Here is a 12,545-nt window from a genome sequence, read left to right as displayed (position 1 = left end):
TGATTACCTGTGAGCAAGACGCAGCGTCGTCTCCTTCCCTCTGTGATGCATTTAGACTCTGATAATAATTCTCCCAGGGAGAAATCTCTGTTTCTGGAGAAAGTTTTCTGCTCAGAAAAGTTTTGTTTGGTTCTTTTTTTAGCGCCGTCGTCTCAGACTTGTTGCCTGCAGCTAAGATGAAGACGATGTCACTGGATTTATTACTCAGTTGTGTCACCGCCTACACAATACTAACACTATGGATGTTGGAAAAAAGAAACGGTGACATTTATTTGTCTTTATTGTACGCGCTTAGGTTTTTTTTTGTAGGTCTCTTTCATTATTGAGTAGTTATTTTACATTTAACCTTCCTCTCTGAACAACATGACAACCTAAACCGGTATATTTCATGTCTTTAATTATTCATTGTTCACAGATTCTTTTTTATGATGCCACTATCTCAATCCAGCGTTCTTCCCTCAATCTTTAGTTATGAGGTAAAGCAGCAAATGCCTTTTTCTACAGGCAAGGCAACCAGACTTGTTAAATTTCGCCCAAAGCTAATGAGCCGACTGTCTCTGAGTAATATGACCTCTGTAGGATGTTTTTAAGCCTTTGCCTGCAGTTTTTTAGATGAGAGGAAATATATTTTTTTGTTTTTTTTGTGTGTTTTTAGTGGCCTTTATTCATTAGTAGCAGGAACAGGAAGAAGGGCAGAGAGAGAAGGGTTAGTCCAGAGGTCGCGCTAGACTTCTTTTTGCTGTCTGTCATTTTGACTAACAATGTCAAAACAAATCCTGTCTTGTTCTATTTTTACCCATTTAATTGCATGTCATTTTAATTTTTTACAAACGTAACAGATAATCCACATTGTGTCTTCATCCAGCTGAATACATTTAACTTTTTCACTTCAGTGATGAAGTTATACGCTTTATATTTTTGAATCGACAGTTTAAATATTCCTTTTCAAGAATACTTTGTTTAAAGTCTTCCATTCTAGTGTAATTGATCATATTCAAAAGAAAAAAATATAAAAATGCTAAGAAGGTAAAGTGAGGTAATTTTATTTATATAGCACATTTTCAGTAACAAGTAAAATGAAATACAAACAAAACAATAAACCAAAGGAAAGAGCAAAAAGAAGAAAAAAACTACATATTGGTTCCCCATATTTAATAAGAATAAGAATGTAATTTTTTTTAAAAATCTAATTGCTTTAAAATTTTTACCCTTACTGCAACCTTTGAACACCGCTGCCCTTAAAAGTCATTGGGAGGCCCACAGCCGGCTCTCCGGTTTGGAAGTGCATGCTTCACTAATCAGAAAGAAACTGAACTGCACAAATCAAACATTCATAAAATTCATGTGGAAGGAGGAAATGTTTTGAAACTGCACAGCAGCTGTTAAAAATCAAACAAAAGACAGTGTTAGAGAGCAGATTCAGTAATATTTCACAAGTTTCCTAGAGATGATGTCGCCTTTGCCTTACTCAGTTCTATATGAAAGAACAGAAAAACATTTGAGATCATGCACAGTGATTGTGACTTGCAGCTGTGAGACTCCAGGAGTGAGTCTGATGAACAAAGCTAACGCACACATACACACACCAGAGGACAATACAGGGTCGGTTGCTGTGAGGAAATGCTTGCAGGAGACGATCAGCCAGTCAAAGATGAGACCACCCCCTAGCTGTTCCATTATAGCACCATCTGATGTGACAACAAAAGATCATTTTTTCCAAAACATCATAGTCAAACTGATGTGAAACTGGACACACGTTTTTGTATTTGTTGTATGATTAATGAAAATCGGGTGAACGGTAGCAGGGGGTGAAACCACACAGCGGCTCCTGGCTCCTGAAGCCCACTCTGTCCCAAGTGAAGAAAAATTTCCATTTAGATTGGAATTCATTATCGGCTTTAACATTAGCCCTCCAAAATGAATGAAAAACAAAAGATTCTTTTGTTTTTTAACATTCAAACATGCAAACTTTAATTCGCAGGATTTGTTGACTCATCTAATCACAGTGAAACTCCAGACCAACTACTGATTACATCTACAATTCATGAGTCAGCAGCAGAAACATGCGTTAAGGCCGAAACTAATTTTGTTTTGTTTCTCGTCGTCTGCAAACGCCTTCAATAACCAAAACGTGACCTCTAAGGACCACAATGGAAGAAATAAATACTCACTGGGCAAGTCAGACATAATTGGTTTCATCGTTCAGGAAAAGCTGTGCACAGTGAAATCTTGGAGATTGTTTTGAAATAAACTGCTTGGTTATTGTGAACCGTTGTGGCCATGTGTGTTTTTATTGATGGTCTGTTGTAACGACGAGCTATAAAGTAACATTAATGGTTACCAATTTCAGGAAGATGATACAAGTGTAAAGGTTCCCTGAAACAGCTGAGCTCTGAGAGGATGGGATGTTTGAGGTCAAAGGTTATCTGATCAGGCAACAGATGGGACATCTAAACTCTGCCGTAAATTCAAACTTCAGGAATTTAGGTGTTTTTGAATAATCAAAAGAGAGCACCTGATGGTCACTCAAAGCTTTCTTAAATATATCATTGAAAAATAAGCAACTTGAGATGGATATCTGTTTTTATTTTTATATAACAGTTATTCACTTGTACATGCAGAGGCTTTATTTGCTCCAAAACTGTGTTGTAAGACTTTTTTAACTGGAACAAATAAGATGGATGAACATGCTGTTCCAAAGAGCCAACAATAAATTATATTGCATAGACAAGATGGTTGCATCGGACCAGAAAATGCAAGAGTAATACCTAAAAATTATACTCGATGTTCTGTTTCAGGTGATGTCCCAAGCAGAGGGCCAACAGAAGAACCTTGTCCACTCCATCGACTCCCTGCCCACCAGAGGCCCGCTCTCCTGCCTGGACCAGGACCTGCTGCTACTCAAAGCCACGTCGGCCGCCACGCTCAGCTGCCTGGGAGAGTGCCTGAACATCCTGCAGCAGACGACTCAGAGCCACAGCAGCCAAGCGCCGCCGCCTCAGTCCCACGCCTCCCAGCATAGCCGGGGAACCCCCTCTGGTGAGTCCGCCACGGGACCCGTTCCGGTACCGTTACTGGAGCTGCCCACAGCTCCGTCCACCGCATCCCGCTTATCGTTTCAGTCTTCACCGCCTGAGCCCAGCTACGGCGACAAAGCCGAGCTGCAGCAGCTAGACTGTGGCTCGTGTCCATGCCTGATGGGTACGATGAACTTAAAACGTTTGCAGTAAATGCTGTTGAATGTCGTACTTATGTGTTTGTACCATTTCTGTTTGTTGTGTTCCGTCCGTGTCTGTCATGTTTTGTGTTTTTTTGTTTCATTCTCATTGAAATGCCAAAAACTCTTCAAGTGGTGCAAGTTCAAGCATGAAAGAGGAGTGTGTATGGAAGGGTTGAACCCCTGTCAGCATGTCAAACTGCATGTCGGGAGAGAGAAATGGCCTTCTGTGAACGGGTATACTTGAAATAAAAATCTATGCACTTTTAAATCTCCTTAAAGGATTAAATCTTTGCCAAAACAATCCACTCTGGTGCCTCAAATGTCAGCACTCCGCCATGTTGAACCCGCTATGTGCCTGGTCTAATAAAGATGTTTTGAATCATCTGAAGCTTGAGGGTGCTTCTATTTGGCAATAATAGTTAAAATAAATATCTGTCAGGACTTCTTAAAGTGGAGTATCCAGTTAATCAGTTGTTGTGGACTAATCCTGTTTTCCCCAAGTATAGATGCACATTTACAATCCAGTTATGGTGTTGAGAACAAAACCCATCAATGCTTTTCTTTCCTTGGTAAAAAGGATTGGGTTGCATGATGATCTCCTGAATTGCTTCAGAGTAACACTTTAGAAATTTGTTTGATGCTTCAGTTTCAAATTTCAGAGGAAATGGTTTCGCTGTTCACCTTCATAAACTGATTATTGGCTTTGATGCAATATCCATTTTGGGCTTTTATGTATTTGAAGTTCTTCTTCCAGTGTGAAACAATCAGACAACAAGCAACTCTGAGTTTTAAAAATATCAATTTGGTGCACAGGTTGGAATTTATTGGTTGATTTATTTATTGTTTCCCCACCATGTTTGATTAGCAAACTCCACCTTCACCACAGTCATTTTGTAGCCATCAAAAAGTCCAATATGTGGATATTTAAACACTTTTTGGGATAATTGGTGTTTATTTAAACTGGTTGCTTTTCTGGCACAGACAGAAGCTAAAATTGGTTTGCAATACGGTTTGAAAGTTGCCAGTTTTCAATGTTATCCGACCATAAGCTCATAGATGAAAATTGACTTCTTGCCAATTTTGACTGGATGAAAATGTTTGAATGAAAAGTAATCGCAATATTTTAACGAAGCTTTTACCATTTAATCTTATCAAATAAGGCAAAAACAACTGATATTTTCATATTAAAGATCCAATTGAATTGTTGTGAATCTAAGATGTACATCCAACCAAAGTGGAAATGGTGAAGTTTCCGCAGCAATTCTTTTTCTGAATCCCCGAAACCAGAAAGTTGTTCACGTTTGTCTCTGACCCTTAAGAAGGTAACATTGCATCTGTGTTTAGGAGGTGGGGAAACGTTCCCACCCTGAATCTGCCCTTCCTCACTGTGTCCTGGTCTTCTTTTTGCGCCAGCCGTTGCCGTGCCCTGCAGGGGGTTGTGTGGAGTGGGACCGCCGGGCCGCAAGTACAAACCTCTTTCTTCCTTCCGCTGCCTTGCTGATGAGTCTCAAGGGGGTCCGGCTGCGCCCCATTTTCGGCATGTACCCTCCACACCTCAGTGAAGAGTACCTTGTTAGGATCCTCGATTTTGCGAGTTGATCGCGGCGGCGTGCTTCACCAGCATGGGCTGCATCCCGACTTCATGCAGCTGATGGCGGGAGTTGCAAGAGAGGCGAATGGTTCACGCAGGAAAGCATTCCCAAGCATGAGGTTGCACTGAGTTTGGCTGGCACGTTGGTTCCTCAGATCACCTGTTGCTCCTTCAACAAGCAGATCAACCCATTGGAGTCGGCTCTAGTCGTGTCAAAGAGTAGAGAACTAAATTTGCACAAAAAAAAAAAATAGAAATAAACCTGCCAGTCAAAAAGCAGAGAGCAGATCTTAAGGTAAAGCAGTGGAGGATCTTCGCTGCTCCCTCTAGCTCTTTCGCATCTCTCCGGTTTTCCTTCTGCTGAAAAGAGCTTGATGCAACGCCCTCCCCCCACTCCCACCAGCACACAGAGCATTTTCCTTTAAGGAAATGACGATCCATAAAGGAAATCTACTTTACTTTGCAAACCTGTCCCTGTTGCAACCTGACAAACTCAAGGGAGAATTTGTCTAAATTAAATAATTTCCTAGGAAAGTAACGTTGCAGTTACAGGATTACGTACTCTGACCTGCAATCACTGGCCAGAAATGGAAGATAAAAACGATTGGAGAGATTTAGTGCATGACAATTTCATTGCATCAATTGATTTGTTAGGCTTTTTGTCCACTTGCATGCCTCTATCCAACAATAACATTGGATAGCTCCTGCTCATCAATTAACTCTGGTGCTTCATGGTGACTTACAAACGTCCCAGTCAAGATGTTTTATCCCTGATTCCAATTAGACTGATTAAAAATCGGAAACTGACTACGTTCCAGCAACAATGCATGAGGTTCACAAAAACGAGACTAAACTCGAGCTGAACTTTAGAGGAAACCAAAGTTCAGCATGTTTTTGTTTTCACAAGTGATGGTTTTATAAATCTCAAACTGTTTTTAAAGAGAATTCCTGTCAATAATTTGTTAATATCTTACAGGTTTTTAGATGGTACTGTTGGTTCTGAGCAAACATTTAACAGGAGAGGAATTAACACAGATTAAAAAAACATCTACAGGATTTATGGAAATAGTTGCAAAGTCTGGAATTTAATTTTATACTTTGCACAATTTAAGTATGGAGAATAGTTTTTAAAAATTCTCCTTCAGAAAATCTTCCCTTTTTTAATAGAATAAAACTCTCATAATGCTTAATAAATTAGGGGTGTTTTCTTTTAATTCTATTCAAATGACACACTTCAGTTTTGATGTATCATATCTCAACTTGATTTTAACATTTTACATCGTCAGTATTTTGTTTTTTTGACTTACAGATTGCACACTTCAGAAATAAATCCAAAAATGTCTGCCACTACAATGTTTGCAGTCTAAACGACTCTAGGCAAATCTTTTCAATTTGACCTGGACCTGTGGTTCTTAAACTGGGCCTAAATGCCAAACAAAACCCTGCTGCGTTCTGGTTCTTTATAAAATGATACAAAACTCTTCTCTGCTGCATGTTTTCAGATGTTTTCCTGCTGCCACACACTTGACTTTAAAAACAAAAAAAGGTGATTGACGGCTTCTGCAGCACTCCAATGCATGCCGAGGAGAAAACGCAATCATCTGAAGTAGATGTGCTGGAGCAGAGTCACGTCTCAAACATGAGGGATGGCGGGAGCAGGGATGAGAACCGCAGCTTCAGAGAATCTGCATCTGGTACAGCAGGCTTATTTACAAGTCCAAGAGCTGTACATTTTGAATTAAAAAAGATTTGAGAAGAGAATCGGAAAATCAGAAACCCATTTCAGCTTCATGTGTTTTGATGATTTGGGAAGCCTGCAGATAATGAGCTGAAATGACGAATTTAACCAGCTAAAGGTGGATGTTTTATATTCAAAGATCCAGGATGTTCTTATAAAGTCTGTCTAAATATGGAAATCTGAGTGTAGGAAAAGATTAAAAATGCATATGAGCCCTGATCATTCAATGTAGCATAAAACTATTTGTGTCCATGTTAGCAAAATGCAACAAAGCAGATAAACATCACTGACCCTTCAGGTGGAGATAAGATGCTCATGTCACTTTAATGCTGTGTGTTAAATCTGACAAAGTTTCCACTGGTGATGCATTTTGTATTGTTACATTTGAGACCTACGACACATAAGCACTTAATGTTATACTGCCATATTATATTTATGTTACTGTGTATTTAAAGGCTGCACAGATATAGAGAAGGGGAGTTGCTGAATATGCGGCTCTAGAAAACTGCACTGAACCCCATCAAAAACCTCCTGGTTTTTCCTCCAAACATTGGTTTCTGAACTCTTCAGAAAGCAATATCTGAAGAGTTGTTGGAACAACAACTCTGAAGTTGTTGAAACAACTCTGAAGAATAACTCTTCTTTAACTGAAGAGTTGTTGGAACAACTCTTCAGTTAAAACATTAGTTTTGTTGTTTCTAAATGATTAACTTGTTTTCTTTGCATTATTTGAGGTCTGAAAGTGCTGCATCTTTTTCCTTATTTTGACCATTTCTCATTTTCTGCAAATAAATACAACATTTTTGGAATATCAGAGACATGTTGTCAGTAGTTCATAGAATAAAGGAACAAAGTTCAATTGAATCAAATACAGACCTATAAAGTGTAAAATCAGAGAAACTGATCATTTTAAGTGGTCTTTTCATTTTTTCCAGAGCTGTATATGTTTTTTTATGTTTGTGTTATGCAGATGTAATGTGGAAGACCTAACAAAATATAGATTTATTACAACTTTTGATTGAGTTATTCAACTAAAAGTAATTATTGCAATTGATTTCAATTCAGTTTATTATTGTGGCAGCTCACAACAAATGCCATTTCAAGGTATGTTACTGGAAAATCAATGTTTTTTGTTCTCATCTTTGGAGACGATGGCTGTAGTTAGCCAATTCATTTTACAGCCCTGAGAGCCTATAGCTTCTGTTTATTTTAATTGTAACTTACTTCTTTCTGTGCATTGCTAATGTTTGTTAGAAAACGGTTGTACCTCATCTGGTAGCCAGCCGATGGCGATCAGTTGAGCAGCAACAGAAATGCACAATAAATACAAACGTTTGTGTCCAATTTGTTTCTAAAATAATATTTCACCCTATAAGTATCTCAGAATTAATTTCACATTCATGCACACAATTGTGGAATATAAACCTCTCATTAGACCTGTCCCTAAAAGTCTGTCATCAAAAGCTAAGTTCTATCAACTATCAGCATCTTTAAAACTCCAAATATCACAAATAACCATTTTTTTTAAAAGAAAAAAGAATAAAAATAAGTGACATCTTGAACTCTTTAACTTTTCACTCGTCTTCCTGCACAGCTTTCTGTTAGCGCCTTACTTTGACCTGACAGCAGAATCACTATCAGGAGCCTCTTCACACTTTTCAGTTCAGCTGACGGACGCAGGCTGACCGGCGTCCGTCAGCTGAACACCACACCGTTTGGTTTGCACTGACGGACATCAGGAGAGGGACCGCATCGGGCATCACACCTTTCACACGATTTAAGTGAATAATGTGGACAAGAAAAGGGCTTTTAAATAAAAATAAATCCTGTGATGCGGCCGCAAAGCTTTAAAATGAGAAATATTTAGATTATGTTTAAGCCAAATGTGAAATGCAGTGTCTTAAATGGATCGTTGTGGATTCTGTTTCATGCAGAAGATAGTAAATAATTATGTTTTTAACCAAGACAAATTAATTTAGATGAGAGGTTTGGGTTCGCTCTACGATGGCTAGATACTAATTACGCAGCAGTATGTCTGTGATCTAACATTTGTCACTACATTTTTTCACTCCAATACAAAAACTCTTGTTATGCTCATATATCACTGAACTCACTTAAAGAAAATCCTCATCGCAGAATCTAACATCAATATTAACGATATCAGATCAGCCTGTCAGATTATCCAGCAAATACAGAAAACAAAACGCAATAAAACGGAACAAAAATAAAAGTAATTATTCAGATTACACCAATATCCGTTCATGACTACGAATTAACGTTTTAACATCTGCCTTTGTGTTCACTAAAGAGTCAACTCTTTGACAATTTTAACCTCCAGTGGTTTAAGAGTGTAAGGATTACATTTTAAACCCATATTTCGGCATTTATAGGGAGAGTTCATTAAATACAATTACAAAAAAAACTTTAAAATCGAGACTTTTTGTTTGTCTTTATAGGCCTGGCTGCTGGTGATGCTCTAATAACTTTTGGTGCAGTTTTAGACCCTCTTGAACATGATGGTCTTCTTATTCTCCAGATCTTTTGGGTTTTGCATAGCCTCAATATGCAGCAGGTGTGGGATGCTAAAATCTTTGAAAAGCATTTATGAAGAATTGAGGCAGTTTTGAATCCAGAAATTGCTTCAAATCCCTAAAAAGAGCTATTAAAGCTTAGCTAGTGAAGTATCTTGTAAGTTTGTAAACCAATAGGCCCATATTTTAATCATCTTAGTAAGGAAAAATGTCTGTTTTGTTTGCTTTGGTGCCAAATTTCTTACCCTTGTGTGCAAGTTTATTCCACCCAAAAATGGAACAAATATATCAGGAGAATAAATCTCTTGCATTTCCTTCAAAATGTGTTTTATTCTACCAAAAAATAAAGCAAATAGTGCATCAACAATACAGAGAGCCACTTTATGGTCCCAGAACTGCTCCACTGATGCAGAACCACAGAGAAAATGTCATTTAAATGTACCATATCGGCCACATCTGGGAGTCCTTAAACTGAACAAACATGCTTTTGTAAGCATGTGCACCGTGTGCTTACAACACACAACAAGCAATTACTTCTGAAATTCAAGACGCGTCAGACAGACGGTGCTGCTGTGGTGCAGCCGACCTAAAAGTAGATGAATACCAGCATGTGTGTGACGCATGAAGGTAGGAAAAATCATGTTGAACAGATAGCAGTGTTCAAAAAAATAAATGTGCAACAAAACAGCAAAAATCTTAAGACACAAAAAGAAAAATGTTATCTTTAGTGTTTTGCAGAGCCTCATCGTTTCTGTTTTTCCTTTTCAAACACAGACTTTATGTTTGGGTTTAAATGGTTGCCTTTTATTAATGGTGTTTATACAGGCTTCTTTGTTTCCATTCCATGACATTTAAAAGGTCAACACATTTTTTAAAATCCCATTTGCTTCAGAGCAAATGCGTTCTGCTGCGCCTGCTGTGCACGGCTGCTTCTAGAGACGTTCGATGAAGCCTTTTCCTTACTTGCAAGCTTTTCCAACATGATTACCAAACCGCTGCCGTTTCATCTCAGACTTTTGCTTCAGATTTTTTCCAGAAGGATCCTGACATAATTCCTAACATAAACGCATCATTTACTCTTAAATATTCTCACATTTTGTTACAGTTCTAGTCACGCGTTACCTCCAGAATGAATAACAAAGCCTTGCAAAAGAACTTTTTCACGTTTAGTTATGTTATAAACTAGAGGTGTGCCGATCGATCGGCCACCGATCAAAATCGGCCACCGATCAAAATCGGCCACCGATCAAAATCGGCCGATTTCCATGGAAAAAGTGTATGATCGGTGATCGCCGATCACGGTCCCTTGTTGCCGATCACATAAACCGATCGCCTGCATCTCATTTCGCAGCCTGCCTGTGCAGCTGGTCTCCTCTTTCCTTCACTCTGCGCAAACGCGCAGCAACAAATCCTAAGCGATGTGGAACTATAACACACTGAGTGAATGGGGACGTTTGCATGTTGCGGTGAAAAATTTAAGCACGTGGGGTGAAGCACGTCAAAATGCATCAACACAACGAAGCTAATACGACATAAAAACAATGCCGTACATGATGGAGTTTGGCTACATCGAGGCTCACTGCAGTAAAAATGACATATGGAGGATCAGATAGCAGGTAAAGCAGCGCACAGCTACAAACACTCACCCGGATTAGCATGACGGTCAGAAAGCTAAACAAATAACCCGCAAAATGATTTAAGTCTTCGAGCTGCGATGTAAGACGCTGGTTCTGCTCTCGCTGTTGAACCGCTGCTACGCTACAGGTAGTAATATTTCACAGACGGAGCGCCGCTTCTGCTCCACCTGGTAGTGACTCTCACACCGAACCTCTGCTTAAAGCTGCAGCATCTAACTTAAAAAAATACATTTTACATGCGTATTAAAACTTTCGCTGTTCTAACATGAGACAGATAATCTCTAAAAAAATAATCGATCTCCTCCCTGCTCTGCATAATTACTCCACTCAGTCAGAAACAGCCACTCAGAACTAGCAGTAATCAGCTAGCCTCCATGCTATCAGGAAGTTTTCATTCAGTAACTCAGGATTGTTTATTGTAATGGATCCTGTATTTGCCTTTGAATGTTAAGTTTTATACTTGAATTTTTTGGAAATGTTGAAAGGTTTTATTTTGATATGTTTTCAGTCTGTTAAAGATAGTATTACCGATAGCAGTAATATTTGCACAATGCCTGTTTTTGTTTTTTTCTTGGAAAAAAGTATTAAAAACAAGTTTTTGTCTAAATTAAGGTGAATTTATGGTTCCTTTTTCCAAATAATGTAACTGGCAGTGCTTATGATTAAAAAAAATAATAATTATGTGATCGGTATCGGTGATCGGCCCTCGTGGGTGATCGGAATCGGCAGGAAAAAACCTGATCGGCACATCTCTATTATAAACAATACTTCTGTATTTACAAATAAATCACAGAAAAATGTGGTGTGCATTTATTTTTAATTTGACTGAGTCAATACTACTTTGCTTTACTCATAAGAACTCAAAGTTTTGCTCATAATCTTGACAAAGCAGCTGAAACTCAGTCAGATTAGATGGAAAGCAGTTCTGAACAGCAACATTTTCAAGTCCTGCCCCAGATTCTCAATTTGTTTTGGATATGGACTTTAACTAGGCCGTTGTAGCACATAAAAATGCTCTTATGGATGCTGTGTTTACCTCCATACATCCTGTCTTCCTTTGATTGTTTTTCTTGTCTGGAAACACATCCCAGACTTGTACGTTTTCAGGTGAGCCACCCTTGTTTCAGTTTCAGACAGAGCTCTGTGAGGATATTTTATAATCTAAACTTTTATTATTATTATTATTCTTTTGTGTTTATTTCGACTTGCTCTTCATGATGCTAATTGTTTACAGATGTTTTTAATCTAAAAAAACCTCTGAACAGCTGAGTTTATAGTGAATAGTTTAATAGTTACTTGACATGTAAAGGGAGTTTATTGGATTAGAATTTATTTGGCAATGTCAAAGTAATAGGAGCGAGATATACGTATTCATAACCCTGTTGCAATTAATCGGTTAATTCACGTGATGAATTAAAATTAACCCTTTGATTTCCATTTGGAAAATTATAGATCTCAACTTATGGTTGTGTGTGGTTTTATTTCTTTATTATTTTTGGTTGTCGTGTTTTATATCTTCCAGTTCCAGTATTAAGTATACAAAATTAACATTTGTTGATCTTTGATAGGGTGGTCTTGCATTATTATCCCATTAAGTTACTTTAAAATGGTCTCAAAACAACAATATTATCGTTTATTGCAACAATAACTGGGACAATTAATTGTCCAGAAAGATGCGTTATTCTGACAGGCCTTCATTATGCAGACTGCATTGTTTTAGATTTTTATTTGTAAACAAGATGGAAAAATAATTTGTTCTTTCTCTCTTTGCTTCATCTTCATGCATCAATTATCCATAAAGTTATTGGTTTGTGTTGTGACGTGAAAA

The 12,545-nt window shown here is 38.2% G+C and overlaps 1 protein-coding gene across 3 annotated transcripts in view; it reads left to right on the top strand.

Annotated features, from left to right (window-relative positions):
• osbpl10a (oxysterol binding protein-like 10a) overlaps window positions 1-12,545 on the top strand; it is a 99,305-nt gene that overhangs the window by 60,750 nt on the left and 26,010 nt on the right. For all 3 annotated transcript variants that reach the window (XM_008422419.3, XM_081612996.1, XM_008422418.3), the window contains one exon: window positions 2,799-3,039. In XM_008422419.3, the coding sequence (XP_008420641.2) occupies window positions 2,799-3,039 (241 nt within the window). The remainder of the gene's footprint in view (window positions 1-2,798; window positions 3,040-12,545) is intronic.

Source organism: Poecilia reticulata, chromosome 11, assembly GCF_904066995.2.
Source record: "Poecilia reticulata chromosome 11, P_reticulata-male-v2, whole genome shotgun sequence".
Classification (NCBI taxonomy): Eukaryota; Metazoa; Chordata; class Actinopteri; order Cyprinodontiformes; family Poeciliidae; genus Poecilia; species Poecilia reticulata.
This window is presented reverse-complemented; position numbering and strand designations above follow the sequence as displayed.